The 16089-nt window shown below is 54.2% G+C and overlaps 6 protein-coding genes across 6 annotated transcripts; 4 read left to right on the plus strand and 2 right to left on the minus strand.

The window, feature by feature from the left end:
- Positions 1–1140: 1140 nt before the first annotated feature.
- AYL99_01454 (metacaspase-1A) lies at positions 1141–2575 on the plus strand (the record flags this gene model as incomplete). The annotated part of the gene is made up of 4 exons (XM_018832970.1): positions 1141–1432; positions 1485–2082; positions 2187–2491; positions 2550–2575. The coding sequence occupies 4 exons, from the start codon at positions 1141–1143 to the stop codon at positions 2573–2575; spliced, it is 1221 nt and encodes a 406-aa protein (XP_018698849.1).
- An 813-nt stretch (positions 2576–3388) lies between these two features.
- AYL99_01455 (hypothetical protein) lies at positions 3389–6580 on the plus strand (the record flags this gene model as incomplete). The annotated part of the gene is made up of 1 exon (XM_018832971.1): positions 3389–6580. The coding sequence occupies one exon, from the start codon at positions 3389–3391 to the stop codon at positions 6578–6580; it is 3192 nt and encodes a 1063-aa protein (XP_018698850.1).
- A 1096-nt stretch (positions 6581–7676) lies between these two features.
- Positions 7677–9477, minus strand: AYL99_01456 (hypothetical protein; the record flags this gene model as incomplete). Its single annotated transcript, XM_018832972.1, has 2 exons — positions 7677–9362; positions 9466–9477. The coding sequence occupies 2 exons, from the start codon at positions 9475–9477 to the stop codon at positions 7677–7679; spliced, it is 1698 nt and encodes a 565-aa protein (XP_018698851.1).
- An 880-nt stretch (positions 9478–10357) lies between these two features.
- AYL99_01457 (hypothetical protein) lies at positions 10358–12289 on the minus strand (the record flags this gene model as incomplete). The annotated part of the gene is made up of 3 exons (XM_018832973.1): positions 10358–11893; positions 11938–12227; positions 12280–12289. 3 exons carry the CDS (start codon positions 12287–12289, stop codon positions 10358–10360), a joined length of 1836 nt encoding a protein of 611 aa, XP_018698852.1.
- A 222-nt stretch (positions 12290–12511) lies between these two features.
- Positions 12512–13639, plus strand: AYL99_01458 (hypothetical protein; the record flags this gene model as incomplete). Its single annotated transcript, XM_018832974.1, has 1 exon — positions 12512–13639. The coding sequence occupies one exon, from the start codon at positions 12512–12514 to the stop codon at positions 13637–13639; it is 1128 nt and encodes a 375-aa protein (XP_018698853.1).
- A 435-nt stretch (positions 13640–14074) lies between these two features.
- Positions 14075–15746, plus strand: AYL99_01459 (serine hydroxymethyltransferase, cytosolic; the record flags this gene model as incomplete). The annotated part of the gene is made up of 4 exons (XM_018832975.1): positions 14075–14125; positions 14233–14283; positions 14353–14717; positions 14783–15746. The coding sequence occupies 4 exons, from the start codon at positions 14075–14077 to the stop codon at positions 15744–15746; spliced, it is 1431 nt and encodes a 476-aa protein (XP_018698854.1).
- Positions 15747–16089: the final 343 nt, after the last annotated feature.

Genomic DNA, 16089 nt, shown 5'->3' on the forward strand with positions numbered 1-16089 from the left:
GGAAGCTGACCCCAATCCCCCTCAGCCCTGAGGTATATAGCCAATCAAGCAAAAGTGAGTGACAGATCAGTGTTTGTGGCGGGCTGATCTCAAATGCAGGGAAAGAGCTTTTTGAGCAGCAGTCAACGGTGACTGTCCCCAGAGCGTTTGCTGATGCTGCGTCGAGGGCAGAGCTGGACGGCGGACAGGCCCTCGTGGGGAGGAAGATGCACGCTACGTGGACTACTGTTTGATTATGAGTAAGAGCCTCTTATCGCTGGCATGGACAGACGAGGAACGAATGAATGGTACTAAGTGCAGCTTCTCAGCTCTAGCGATCATAGAAGATTGTACTGGGACTGAGGCATTCTTCAGGTCTTGCGGTACTTGTAATGTTATCACGGGTCATTGAAACGTCTTGGGCATATTGGTTCGGTATTGCTAGCTGCAGGGGTCCAGGGATAGCTTTCGGCGGAAGAAGGGTGTTTCAGATACTATTCCCGTTGTGTGGTAGACGCAGTTGGAAAGGAGGACGGGGAGGGCTGGACTCGTCGAAAATGCACCCTGACCAAATCCCCACCAACCGAGGCCGCAGGGTTCAGAAAGAGGGAAAGGGACCTAAGCCATAACATTCGTCAGCTGGTTCGTGCATGTTCGGGAGTGTGGTGGTGTCAGTGGTGGTGGTAGTGGTAATGGCAGTGGACAGGAACAGAACATGGGGCATCGGGAAAGAGTTGGTGGAAGCGCAGGCTGCGTGGCATCATGGAAACTTCGAGCTCATCGACCACACTGCCACCTTCAGCAGCCTTGATCCATCATTCACCATCCGCACTTGCCTGCATCAATATCTTGTTCTCCGTAATCTCTTGGTTGACCCTGGTGACCCTCCTCGCGTGTTTGACTCGGCTAATACGAACACACGTCAACCACCCCCCCCGCTCCACCTTTTCGATAGACTAAGAACGAGTTCCCGAGCACCGGACGCCGCCCAATTCGATCTCGAACCTCAAATTCGTCTTACAAACCGGCGTCAAAAACATCTTCTCCTCGATCGTCGCCTCTATTCTTCCACCTTCAAAAGCAATCTCCTAGACCACCATCGACATTCACACGACGACTTGACATTCTCACCTTCTCTGCCTATCGAGCTCGTTGGCAGCTATGTCTTTCTATCCTGGGTCTGGCGGCTACGGTGCGCAACAGCACGGTGGCTACGGCTACCCTCCTCAATCACACTCACCACAACCATATCCACCCCAAGGTTACTCTCAAGGATATCCTCCTCAATCACATTCTCCCCAGCCATATCCTGCTCAAGGGTACGGAGCTCCTGGTGGTTACGGGCAACCTCCACCGCAGGTTGCTCCGTACGGCTACAACAACCCTCCTCCACCACAACAAGGCGGGTATGGCGGGTATGGATCTCCTCCTCCTCAACCAAATGGCTATCCAGGTATGCTTGATTCATGCTCTCAAGGTGGAATCAAGTTGCTGACCGTGTACAGGCCCTCGACCAGGCATGCCTTCTTATGCCAACAATTCTTACGCACAAGGCAACCATCAAGCGCCTCCTCCCCCTCCCACAGCGCCACAACGGTTCGGCCACGGAGCTCCTCCTGAATATAGCTTCCAGTACTCCAACTGCACAGGAAAACGCAAGGCACTGTTGATAGGCATCAATTACTTTGGACAGAGGGGCCAACTCCGAGGTTGCATCAACGATGTCAAGAATATGTCCACCTATTTGAACCAGAACTTTGGCTACGCGAGAGAAGACATGGTGATCTTGACCGATGATCAACAAAACCCGATGTCACAGCCTACGAAAGCCAACATACTCCGAGCTATGCACTGGCTGGTCAAAGACGCTCGGCCCAATGACTCGCTGTTCTTCCACTATAGCGGTCACGGCGGCCAGACACCCGACCTGGACGGAGACGAAGAGGATGGCTACGACGAGGTCATCTATCCTGTGGATTTCCGGACGCAAGGGCATATCGTGGACGACGAAATGCATCGTATCATGGTCAAACCACTACAACCCGGTGTCCGGCTCACCGCCATTTTCGACTCGTGTCATTCTGGATCCGCCCTCGACCTTCCGTATATCTATTCGACTCAAGGAGTCCTCAAAGAGCCCAACTTGGCCAAGGAAGCTGGTCAAGGCCTTTTGTCGATTGTTTCATCATATGCTCGTGGCGACTTAGCGGCATGGCCTCATCCGCAATGGGCCTGTTCAAGAGGGCTGCCAACGGAAACAACGTGTACGAACGAAACAAGCAGACCAAAACAAGCCCTGCCGACGTCATCATGTGGTCTGGCAGCAAAGATGAACAGACTAGCCAGGACGCCAACATTGGAGGCGAAGCCACTGGAGCCATGAGCTGGGCTTTTGTGACCGCGCTGAAGAAGAATCCCCACCAGAGCTACGTGCAACTGCTGAACAGCATCCGCGACGAATTGGCCTCAAAGTATACGCAGAAGCCTCAGTTGAGCTGTTCACACCCACTGAGTGAGTTCTCATTAATCATCTCTGTGCTTCGCATTTGACTGACTTTGCATTTCTTCAGACACCGACCTTCTCTATGTGATGTAAACGGATGATATTGATACCCGGGGAGTCATGGAAGCCCTTATTGATTTTTTCCCAATTCGATGGGAGGCCGAAGCGCAATGGGCGCTCTTTTTTCTGTACAGCATGACATGGAAATTTGTTGGGACGAGGCTGCAAGTGTTGCACGGTAGATGCACCCGAATTTTGCCTCGCCTGCGAATAATGTAGGGCAATGAAAAAGTCGGCCGTTACAGCCTCGTTGTGATCGTATTCGCAAAATGTCGCAGGGTCATGCGTGAATAAACGAAGGCTCCAGTGAACATGGAATGGACAGCCGTGCAAGCCGAGAGCCCTTAGATGTGACCCAAGATTGTCGGTTGATGTGTGTGACCCGGTACCTACTCCCTATTTCCTGGCAATGATGTGCCCCCTAGGTTTGGCTTTTGATAGAGTCATCCGAGGCAGCTTCGGGGCGTCATTGGTAGCCAGCTGGCCCTTGAACCCTCCCGCACTTGCAGGGGGCTAGTCTATTTCTAGGCGTCGGCAGGGCTGCTCTCTGCCTGGATGCCTTCTAGAAACTGGGCACGTGGTGCAACCTCCCCAGCCAAGTCACCTCACTGCGCCGGTGGGTGCGACAGTGCGGCATATGGCGTATCTGCCATCGCTCAACCCTGTCCCTCGACATCCATTCAAACTGCCTGCACGACCCTCACGCCCCCGTCTTCCAAGACTTTGGTGATCTTGGTATATACCCAGGTCTGTGTCTGCCTGTTGCGCCAGTTCATCTTCAAAGCCTTCTCTAGCCTCCGGTGCGTCAACCACGATGACACGCACTGATACCGCATCTCCGCCGCCATGAAGCCCGATGTTCCTCCATCATACGAAAGCGCAGTCAGTCGCGAGGCATGGACCATTATCGCTCCCTGGATTTCCTCCAGCGACCTGTGCTCGGCATGCCTGGTGTCGCGCAAATGGTACTCTATCTTCGTGCCTTTCCTCTGGGGCGATCCTGCTTCCCACTTTGGGATTCAGAATGACGCCGTCTACGTCGCCCTTACCCGCTTCAAGCGATCCCTACGCAAAGCAAGATTAAGTGTGAGAAGCCTCACTCATACGCTACATCTCCCGCCGGCTCTTAGCGAAATCTACGGAGGCCCCAATCCTACGTGGTTGCGAGACGTCCTCGAATTCCTCCCCAACCTCCAAAGCCTCATTGTCACAAAGTTGCCATTCTTTGACCACCATAGCCTCAATGCATTGAGGAATTCAAGCGCCGGCAGAAGACTGTCCAATGAAGAAACAGATATCTTTCCCACATACGGCCTCAAGTTACTGCTGGCCTCAAGTGAGCCAAACACAACGTCTTCCTCGCTTGCGAATGCGCTACCAAGATTTCCAAGTCTGGTTTACCTTGATCTGTCCTACACATCGCCCGCCCGAGATGCTGCAGTTCTCATAGCCTTATCATACCTGCCAGATCTCCAAGTCCTGAAGTTGCGGGGGGTTGGTCTTAAAGATGGGGAGGCCGAGGTCCTTGCCAATGCGATTGGGATCCGTGTTCGATTGCTTGACCTCCGAGACAACCTCTTGACCGATATGGCTGTGCGATCATTGATGCAGGCATGCTTTCTGCCCTCGGATGCTGCACAGTCAAGGTACCTCAATGTAGAGGATTGGCCGGTAGGCATGGCTCCTGGGCCGGATTTCTTCAGCCTGGATACCCTCCGGAGCGAGGAACTCGACCACGAGTTGCTCAAGCAGCTCACGAGGCCCCTTACTGGAAGACTAGCCTTCGAGGACATTCCTCACCGAGGCCTGACCCATCTGTACATTTCCGGCAACCGGCTATCTGTGGAAGGCCTGTCAAGTTTGCTGAAATCGGAACGCCTCCATATTCTCGACGGAGGTTCGGTCGACACGGTCAAGACTATCGCACGGACTCAATCGCTTTCTTCCCCGACAGGCTATATCGATGAAGTCCGCTTCCCAGGTGCCGAGAAGCTTATCCCTGTCCTTGCAACGTCTGCCAGCAAGAATTTGACCTACCTTCGCGTTGACCATACACTGGTTACTGCAAAGTTTGAACCCGGTCCGGCAGTCGTCAAACCAAAAGCATCTTCGGTCGAACTTGCCGGGTCTGCGCCACTTGCTGCTGAGCTTCCCGCTCAAGGAAGACAGATAGTAGAAGCCCCGGCCCCTGCCCATTATGCGGTCGAAATGGCAGTTCCCGATCAAGTTTTTGAACTGGATGCTACTCCGGCACCACCACGAGCCGAGCTGATTGGTGACGTGATATACTTTGCCCTCAGCCCTCCAATTGGAGACAAGCCAGAGGAAGCAAGCCCTGTCATCGAAAACCACAGTCCGATCAGAGGCGAAGGCCCCTTCGCTCCAGAGGTAGTCAACGGTGCTGCGGATGATCACGAGAACGAAGATCGTGCCACAGTCGCGGACTCGGAGATCTCTGATGAGACTGGAACGCACAGCACAACGAGATCAATCCTCTCTCCCGTGTCTCCCATGACGCCTCACCCCAATACCATTACCTTTCAACCACTAGTACCGCCGCCTACGCCAAAGACTAGGGCTGCGCCAACGTCAGCTCCAACCAAGGCGGAAAGTCCGACCTCAGCACTCCCAGCGACTCCTGCGTCACGCCCGCGTGCATCTCTCTCAACAACTCCAGCAGCATTGCACCAGCGTCAGGCTCGGATAGAAGCACTGCTTGCCAAGCGACCTCCGGGATTGACCTCCAAGACAAACCACCCAGGTTTGGACATTCCGAAGATCACGGTGCAGAATCTGACCAGTCTCCACCCCGCTGTGCTTCCCAATCTGAGAACCCTGATTCTCACCGATGTGCCTATCACAGTGCCGAAATCGTCCCCTGTGATCCCTGCACTCAAGGCTTTCATATCTGCCTGCGCTGATGAAGCAGCCCTTGCTCGCCTCCTCGCCAGGACGGACTATTCTCTGCCACCCGGTCGGGCCCGTCATATTGCCGAATTAGAACACGCACGGTCGCTCTTCGCTCTCCGCACGATCATTCTGGAGATGGAGGATCCCACCATTCCGAATGCCACTGAGCAGCGCAAATGGCAGCATTCTCGTCAGCGTATCAGCATGAGCAAATCCTCGACAGGCGACCGGGATAGTGAAAATCTTTGGTCTGCAGCAGAGAATGACTTCAGCTTCTTCGGAGAAGAAGGCGAAGAACAGGCAGAATGTGGCATCTACCAGCATGACCCGGAGAAGTATTTTCCCACCGCGCATTTTGATGACAAGATTTTGCTGGGTCCCGAAGACAATCCACCAGAAAGTGGCTCGAGCAGTCCACACGGGAGCCTCCACGGGTATGGGACATTGTCTCCATTCATGATGAATTATGGTGGTTCCACCGGGACACTAAGAAGCCCGAGGAATTTACCATTGGGTCGGAATCGGAGAAGCTCGAATGAATCGCAGCGGAATGGGACCACCCGAAGTCTCTTGACCGAGATGCAAGGCGCACCAGTATCGCCCGTTTTTATGAATGGCAGGTTGCGCCCGCAGTCGAGAGATTCGATGCTTCCCCCGACTTCCAATCCCGTCCAGCAGCAGGAAGATGAACCGAAAGTCGATGTCATCGCCGAAGTCGCTGCGTGGCGAAAAGAGCGGAAGAAGGCCTACGAAGATGAATTGGCGCGGTACCGAATGGGCCGTGGAGGTGGTGGCGCAGGTAGATCGAATAGCTTCACCAACCAAGGGAACGGACGCTCGTCGTCATCTACTCCGCGAGGCTATGGATATGGCTACGACCATGGTGCTGGACCAGGTTCGCTCGCGTACGCACATGCATACACGAATGGGAATTCACCGGCCAAACAAGGGAATGAAACACCGTCCGGCAACTCAACTCATGGTGAGATTAACGACCTCGACATGACGTTCGTCGAAGGACACTGGAAGGGAGAGATCAAGGTGATCAGGAATGCGACACCAAAAGGTCGAACAGGTGTGGTGGATATGTATGGAAACTATTTCGAGAAGGGGTATCTGTATCCCTGAGAGGACGTTGGCCATGAACAGCAGAGTGGAAGCGTTCTCGTGCGGTTCATGCCGATTTACTTTGAGTTGCGATTTTTGATGAGGGACGACAATATACTTCTACGAGCGTGGCGTTTAGGTGTCTGCTGGGCCTTTGTCTGCAACACGATGTCTATGTACGATATATGTGTATATCAGTAGATACCATTACTTCAGGCATCACGACCGAGGTCTAAACGATAAAAGTTGCCATCCTTCACCTCCTTATGAGACGCACCAGACTGACGAGATGATTATCTGTACCATTCGGACACAATCAACAGGTCTGTCAGCAATTGCCTGTGCAGGGGAAACGTTCCCGGCCATTGGGGTTCATCTGTGTGGCAGTGCTGAAAAACGGGGAGCTACAGCCTCGCGCCCACGTCTTAGACTTTCTTACCTCCTTTCGTCGAGGTTGGTGTAAAATTTGGTAGAGAAATCCACGTCTGCCACCTCAGGACATTGGCAAACAGCAAACTGTAGAATTGGGGTAACAGCCATATAATATCTATTTAGCTAGCTGGCTAGCGACATGAATAGCTTAGCTAGGCCGGGCAGCGAAGTAGGTACCTAACTATCAAATACACAAGCCCGTGGTGTGTATAGACAGGCCCATAGCTCTCTCAGTAACGTACACGATATCCGCCCCACCCCGTTGCGCAAAAGATAACTGAGGAGTTCACTCGATGTATCATGGTATCATCTTGCTTGACAAAAACAAGATAGCATAGCTCAATGTCATGAAAAGGTGCGCACGTGTTGTCGTCACCGTGCGCAGAACTGGAAATCAGAATGCCGTCCGCCCTCCATATAAAATCCTTGTGCTCTGTACAAATGCAAGGGGGCATAATAGCTCCCTGCGGTGCCATTCCCCGTGTCTCGGCGCCATTGCGCCAAACAGTCGGTTGCTGGAACTCTCTGTCCCAGAAGGGGCCATCGTGGTGGATATCATGAGGTGAGGCCATATCGCATCATTAGATCTCCATCTCCGGTGTACATTACCCGATTGTTTGTTTCCTTTGCCGAGCATCTCTCGCGTTGTTACCCGTCTGTCTGTTTGTCTGTCTGTCAAAATATGTCATACGACAACCTGCCTCTGTGCCGTCTCGGTGACGGCCATAGGCATGGCACATTGCGGATTCAGCTTTTTCAGGCTCATATTAGTATTGGTGAACAGCTTGTTCTTGTCCTTCTCTCTGATGGTCTTTCTCGGCTTCGACTTTGCAAGATCAACGTCAGGCACGCAGTCCCCACCGAGCTTGCCTTTGCTCTCGGGAGAAACTTCCTCTGCGGCCTCCCGCTGTTTTGATTGTTGCAATGGCCAAGTCTTGCTGGAACTCATCTGATACAACTGCGGCGTCGGTGTCGTATCTTGGTCTCTTAAGCTCTCGAGATGGGTCTTGTCAGCCTTGTTCGAATCTCCGAATTCTAGGTTGTCATCGTGGCCATGCTCTCGGGTTCGGACAACGTCTGCTTGGCTAAAATACGGCGACTCTTCACTCGTAGAGTGATACACCAGCGGATTTTCCGCCAATGGCGGTCCCCCAAAGCGCTCGCCTAGGCAGCGCAGGATGGCGACAAAATACTGGTGGAGGAATGTGAAGATGTTCTCATCACCTACGATCTCGGCCAAGCTACGCGGCGTAGCTTGTCCAACACGCCGGGGGTGGCCATCCGGGTCGACCGAGCGGGCAGTCAAGAAGGAAGACACCGGAGTGTAGTTCCTTGCGGTCGATTTACCGCTCGCGTCCAGCGACTCGGCTTCTTTTTCTTCTTTGCACCGCTGCTTCTGGGCGGCTGCCTCAATCCCCTTGGCCATCCGCGCGAACGATTCCCAAAGCATGGGACATGCTTCAAACGCGCGAGCAGCATCCTTGCCAGCTAAAGCGAGGAAGGCGTAGGCGCGCCGTCGGCCTCGGGCCTTTGGGTCGGTGAGCCGGAAGACGTACGCAATGGTATAGCCTGTGTTCGAATCCCCAAAGCAGAGAGGGCCGTCCGACATGCCTCGGGGAAGGAGTTCACAGGATAGAGTCCGAATCACCGAGGCACGCAGTTGCGCATAGCTCTCCCGGTCGGCGGGAGATTTGGCGGTCAGGTATGTCAGGGTGTGGTCATGACAGTCGTCGGACCGATGAAACTGTGGATGCGATGTCGTGTGGGAGGATTCAGATGACATGACCGATGAGCTGTAGGAGGACGGTTTGGACTCGTCCGAGACGATCAGACTGCTATTCCTTCTCCTCTTCTCTCGGAGACAGACAAATTCTCTTGATCTCAGCACGGGCGCCCCTGTATTGACGTTATTTTGGTTGCTCTCCCTCTTGCTTCCGGGTGCGCCGACAGGGAGCTTTTCTGCGACAGCATTGGGGACAGAGAAACTGCAGCTGGCACAGGTTTCGTCCTGGTTCCGACCATATCGCCACTGGGAGGAGAGCGTCCGTGCCTGGTCAACCGTCTGAAAGAGAGGGTGCTTCTCAATGGTCGGGCTTTCAAGTTCTGTTTCCGAGTCGATCACGGTAGATGCACCGGATAATTCGGTCGGCCAGGTGGAATTCGTTTCGGTTTTTCTCAGGGTCGGCGGTGTCTGGAGGCTCTGTGAGGATTCAGGTGAAGAATTGTGGACTTGGGTGGCAAGCGATTCGGTGGACGACGAAGGCCTCAGAGGAGGGGATGGTGGGAGGCATAATGCACATTCCAACGGCAGGACTTGTGTGCAGAGAACAGACTTGGGGCCATGCGCCTCGCAGAAATGGGTGAGCGCGAGCTGGAAAGGGAGCATTAGTTGATGTTGAGCCAGCGAGCAGAACAGGCCTCGTGCGGCAGCGGTGGAGAGTACGAGGCAAGAGTTGTGGTGGTATAATACTTACGGTGAAGTCCATTGTATCCCTCTTCGCCTTCTCTTTCGTTCTTTGTGTCTCTTTCTCTCAACCTAGCCGCAAACTCTGCTACAGTCTGAGGAGGTGGACGTTGCACATGTTTCGGTTTGCCAGGCGGTCGCAGAGGGCTGAGGCGGGGCCAGCCATGAGTGCCTGTGTTGGAGGGCAGTCGAGTGTCGTGACAGAGAGGGAGAGGGAGAGAGATCACTTCTCCTCAAGGGCGCAAGCAAAGTGTGCGTCGCAACCTGGTCGTCGATTGGTTGAAGACGGCAATCAAAGGGAGGGCGAGAAAGAGCTCGTGTGCTCGATCAAAGGGAGAGAAGAAACCTAGCAACGTAACAGTTCGACTGGAACCGCGGGTCCGCAACGTGTGTGTGGAGATTTGGCGGACTGGCACTGCAAAATGTGAGATGGAGCTCGATGAGGATGTGGGATTGAGAACAATTACAACAAAGATGGTTGCCAGCGACACAGACAGAAGAAGATATCACTTGCAACGAGCTGCGATGTTTGTCATCGGTGAACAAGTGAATAAGTGAGGCAGCGATGATGGTCTGGCCTTTTTGGCGGGCTACCGGGGGGCCCTTCAGGCGCAGACCGCCACTTGCGATGGATTCTAGGCATTCGGCCGCCATCCAATCAGCCTGGAGCCGATGACAGAGTCTTGGGCGATGTGGGCGATCCAGGCAACTGGGGGCGATGCCGCTGCGAGTAATAAATCCGCTCAGCCATTCGTCACGATTCGCCAGCTCATCCGTCGCTGGCCTAATGCACCGTTCGGCGCAGCCTACTCATGCGAGACAGGTACAGGCGAGCACGAGCTATTCGTTCTGCTCGTGTCAGTACCCCAGCTGCTCGGTTCCATGGTCATTCAGAATGCGTGTTATTTTGTTTGGCTGCTGCCGCCACCCTTCTTCATGTGCATTTCCCTCTTCGCCCAGTCCGTTTTGAACCTTCCGTCTGTCGTTGCTTTTGGCACCACCAGTGCCACACCGTGAGTCTGTTCCTGGATTTCATGCACCTGCAGTTCGGCTGCAGTGATAAGAGTGATCGTCCTTTGGAGAATGTCGATCTCCTGCACCAGGGCGAGCCCCAGGCATCGAGAACCCTCCGCCGAAAACGGAAAGGAACTTTCCAGACGGCCGTAATCTGCCCAAAGCGGCAGATCCTCCTCCGTCCGACATATCCCGGCGCGATCGCTGTCGTCGCTGACATCACATGGCACTTTTGTGGCCAGCACAGCAACCATACTTCCTTCTAGGGCATCGTACGTGTCCTCAGGCGCAACACGGCCGCCCAACAGAATGATTGCCAATATGTTTGCGGCATTACCACTGTACGTTAGGGTCATAGAGTGAGACGTTGTCACTAAGACCGGCGTGTCAACCCAGTAGGGGCGATTGATAGGTGCGTCTCTCAGATGGAAGTATGACTGCATTTGAAGGTCATGCTCCCGCACTGGAGATATCTTGTCAAACACCTGAGCCGGAATCTGGTGAATACGACAATTCCCCGTTTCTGCTAGTGGTCTCCAGGGCTCTAAATGGGGCGATCCGGGAGTAGAGTCAACACAAACAATGTCCGTGAGGGCCAGCTTTGCCCAGAGCTTGCTCGCCGTGGCGTTGTCGATGTCGTTGAGCCACTTGGGACATGTCACGAGGACTGGTGCACCCTCGAATTCGCCACGACACTTCTGTTCAACATCCAGTAAATCAGAGACGCGATCAATGTGCCAATTGACCACACCTCTTGTGTCTAGATCACCAAGAAAATGCTTTGCCAACACCCGACTGGTTCCTCCTCGGTAGGCTGGCAGGATGTTGGCGAACGCTGGGCCAAAAACGGGGTTTGCAATGTGCACCAGGCTAATCATGCCCGGAGGAGCAAACTCTGGCGTGTTCGTGTCCAAATCCACCAACATGACTCCTTTTGGGTGAGTAATATCTGGTCGGGCAGATTCTTTGGCAAGAAGTCGGTTGAAGACACACCGAACCAAAGTCGAAAGTCCAGAGGAACGTTTGCCGCATACCAAGACTCTTTGTGGCTTGCTTGTGTCAGCGCCGGGAAATTCGGCCATGAGCGATTTCCAGTAGGCAGTGTCCAACTCCTTCAGACGTCTTGGAGCCTTCGGGTCTTGTTCGAAAGAATGGCCCAGCACATAGAAAGATGCCGCCGATGGCTTGACACCGAATGGGGTCCACATCCCTCTGAATCCGACTTTTGGAAGATCTCTGACCCCGTCATTGAGAGATTCAACTTGGATTTCGGCACTCGAGCTCACGGCCTCAATCGGCGGAAGTGCATGTGAAGCAGGGGCATAGACACGGTACATGGCCGTCGTGGCAGTAAGAATCGCGCCGTAGAGGGACACGGATCCGTGCTTCACCCACAGCGTGTATGTTCCCAACACAACACATTTCTGAGAGAGTCAGTACGACTTTGCAATGTCCACTTTGATCATACCTGGCCTCGCGAGAGTTTGATCTTGACAGATCGGTCGGTCAATTGCTCGATTTCTCGAGTCGAGCTAAAATGGACGGCAGAAGCTTCAACCAGCGTTGCAAACGGATTTGGAGTCTGGATCCCCTCATCTTCCGAGGAATTGGCATTGCCCACAGGTTGGTCAATAGATGGAGCCTCGCTCAGACTGGCTTTGGATACTGGTGAAGGAGTGACTTGGCTGGGACTCGACGCAGCCTCCTGCACATCCCGCAACAGTCGCCGCCTCGCGACTGCGCTGAGTCTTCCACCATCTGTTCCCCGGTCAGCATGCTCTAGACCTATGTTAAGGAGTTCTTGACGTACTAGCTGGCATAAAATGTGTTGATAAAGAGAGAAGAATCACTGGACACACATTCACTGCAGGAAAACCCCTCTAGCAGGCTTTTCCATTAACGCATTAGCTCCGGCTGTATCCGAAAGTCTATTTGGTGCCTCGCCGATCCACTTCAATTTTCTCCAACTTTTTTTAATTTCTGTTGTTCATCGACGAGGTACACTTTGCATATTTGTCTGGTTGCCCACTAATTCGACAGTCATGGGGAAGGCAGTCGACGCGGCACCAAATAATGCGCTGAGTGAAGAACACGTTTATGATTCGAGCGACGAGGACGAAAGTGAATCGTCGTCGCCGCAGGAAACTCGGAAATCAAAGTCGAAAGCATCTCAATCGAAGCCTGTAAATGGCGTCAAGACTGCATTGAAAATGGCCAGCCGGAATCTCCCATCTTCAACCGGGTCATCTTCCGCAGCAGCATCAGATAACGACACCGACGAAGACGAGGACAGAGGCGAGAAGTCAAGCGACGGAGAAGACGAGGATGAAGACGAGGAGGATGATGACTCAGATAAGGAGTCAGCATCAACCCCGAGTTCTTCACCCAGTCGAAAGAGACTATCCTCAGGAATTCCAGAGACTCCCTCAAGCAAAAGGCCTAAGACGACCACGCAAGATAAAGTCAGCATCCCTCCCAAACCCTTCCAACGGCCCAAAGGCTACGAACCGCTCACGTGGTCGGCATCGGACCACGTGTCCGACATGGACCTTTTCGACGACTTGTCCAATAAACAAATCTGGCACATATCTGTACCCAGTTTTGTCTCCATCGACTCCATCAAAGAGCTCGATATCGAAGCGGTGCTGCGAGGACAACCGATCCTGAGTCGGAATGGCGTCGACTACGGCATGAGTCCCCTCCCGTCCAAGGACGAGATCATCCTCCTGCCGCACGGCACCCGCGGGAAGTACAAGCAATGCGCCCGGAAGATCGAAAGGAGTTTCCACATGCGGGAGGTCAGCGTGGCCAAGTCCAGATCTCAGTCCCAGGCAGATACGCCGGTGGTCTTTACAGCGACGCAGCACGGTGCCCCCAAACATATCCGAAAACAGCCCGAAGGACTCAAGATGCGATATGTGCCCTATGGAGTCTCGCCGTCACCGGGAGATAAAGCAGGAGATGTGGAGATGGGTGATACATCGCGAATCCCACCAGACCAGACGTCTTCCTCCGCGACACAGTCTAGAAAAGCACGACAAAAGCAGACCAATGGCGACCCAGGCAACGAAAAGAGCCCGGAGAAGACGCTGCGGGGTGCAGACACGCCAGCCTCGAGCGAGAAGAAAAAGAAAAAGAAGCGGAGGCTGATAGATGAGGAAGTGTTGTAAGAAAGGGGGGAGTGCGTGAGCAAGAAGGGCCGGCTGATAGATTTCCCTCGTGTGGACTGCGGAAGTGAGTACTCGTATAGCAGTAGCAGCACATGCACAATCTATTTTTCGGAGTGGTAGCGTGATGCTCTGCTCCACCGTACCCAAGCAAGCATCACCCTTGCAAACATTTCCCAAAATGCGGCATGAATACACTTTTCGCGGGGAAACTTCGCACGACTGCTGAGAAGAAAAAATAACGGTGCTGCTGCTCCCGGGGGCCTCCTCCCATATTTTGTCGTCTGCCTCTTCTGCCTCTTCTCCTTCTCCTTCTTCTTCCTCCTACCCTCACTCTCCGTAGTCTTGTGTCACTTCCGCTCGAGACACATACTCGCTCCATTTCCACACCAGCCTCGACTTTGCATCTTCCCCAATCAAAACCAAACCAAAACAGTCATGGGCTCCGCAGCTACTGGCAGCTATGCCCTCTCGCAGACTCATCGAGAGGTAAGCTCGAGAAACACATCCCGTTTGTGTCGTGTCACCGACTTCCCTCACCCCGTCGGAGAACACTGGACCTGACTGACCGCTGGCTCTTTGTTGCACCTATGTAGATGCTCGAGAAGCCCCTCGTCGAGACCGATCCGGAGATCGCAGAGATCATGGTACGTCGCCCTCCTCACGTCACTCGATACACCCACACACACATGCATGGTATACTCATGTTTGGATAGAAAAAAGAAATCAAACGCCAACGCGAGTCCATCATCCTGATCGCCTCGGAGAACGTCACCTCGCGCGCCGTCTTCGACGCCCTCGGCTCCCCCATGTCCAACAAGTACAGCGAAGGCTACCCGGGGGCGCGGTACTACGGCGGCAACCAGCACATCGACTCCATCGAACTCACGTGCCAAAGCCGCGCCTTGAAGGCCTTCCACCTAGACCCCGAGAAGTGGGGGGTTAACGTGCAGTGCTTGAGCGGCAGCCCAGCGAATCTGCAGGTGTACCAGGCGCTGATGAGGCCGCACGACCGGCTGATGGGGTTGGATCTGCCGCACGGCGGACACTTGAGTCACGGATATCAGACGGCGCAGAGAAAGTAAGCAAACAGGCTCAACAACAATGTTGTCGTTGGACCAAGGTTGTGTATTGACAGGATCTCAGAATCTCCGCAGTCTCAACCTATTTCGAGACTTTCCCCTACCGAGTCAACCTCGAGACCGGCATCATCGACTATGACCGGCTGGAAGAGAACGCCCTCATGTACCGCCCCAAGTGCATCGTCGCAGGAACCTCCGCATACTGCCGCCTGATCGACTATGCCCGCATGAGACAAATCGCAGACAAGTGTGGCGCGTATCTCATTGTGGACATGGCACACATCTCTGGACTGATCGCCGCAGGCGTTATCCCCAGCCCTTTTGAACACGCCGACGTGGTCACCACGACCACCCACAAATCGCTGCGTGGTCCCCGAGGAGCCATGATCTTCTTCCGCAAGGGCGTGCGCAGCACAGACCCCAAGACCGGCAAACAAGTCCTCTACGATCTGGAGGGGCCCATCAACTTCTCCGTCTTCCCTGGTCACCAGGGTGGCCCGCACAACCACACTATCACCGCTCTGGCGGTCGCCCTGAAGCAAGCGGCAACTCCCGAGTTCCGTGCGTATCAGGAGCAGGTGCTCAAGAACGCCAAAGCGCTTGAAACCGAGTTCAAGGAGTTGGGCTACAAGCTGGTCGCCGGCGGGACGGACTCGCACATGGTCCTTTTGGATCTCCGACCCCAGTCTCTCGACGGCGCGAGAGTTGAGGCGGTGCTCGAGCAGATCAACATTGCGTGTAACAAGAACAGCATTCCCGGGGACAAGTCGGCCCTGACCCCCTGTGGCATCCGTATCGGCGCGCCGGCCATGACCTCGCGCGGATTCGGCGAGGAAGACTTCAAGAGGGTGGCGCGGTACATTGACACGAGCATCAAGCTGTGCAAGAAGATCCAGGCGGAACTGCCCAAGGAGGCCAACAAGTTGAAAGATTTCCGGGAGAAGGTGAGCAGCGAGACCGTGGACGAGATCCTGAAGTTGAGGACCGAGATTGCCGAGTGGGCTTCGAGTTTCCCCCTGCCGGTGTAAGTAGGAGTCATGTTCCCCCGCTCGCTCTCCGGGGGGAAACAGAGGGCCAAGGTCTGATGAATTGATGTCATTTGGGCGTTTTTGGCGGGGTGGTGTGTGTCTGGCTGGCTGTGATGCGGCCATGGGAGACTCTCAGATTTCAACGACCGTTGGGAGAGGAGAATAAATGGGAAGTTGGGTGCCCTCAAAATTCACAAAGAGCCTGCGGGAGTCTGTATCTTCAACGATACCTAGGTGCCCTTGTTTGTCGGAAGTTGCTGTCAAGTCATGCATGATGTCTTGGCCACTTGAGGCGACGCAGCGTGTCCGGTCGATGCCTCTTATCCTTGTCGCCCTCTCTTTC

The sequence above is a fragment of the Fonsecaea erecta genome (genome assembly GCF_001651985.1).
Source record: "Fonsecaea erecta strain CBS 125763 chromosome Unknown Scaff1, whole genome shotgun sequence".
Lineage (NCBI taxonomy): Eukaryota > Fungi > Ascomycota > Eurotiomycetes > Chaetothyriales > Herpotrichiellaceae > Fonsecaea > Fonsecaea erecta.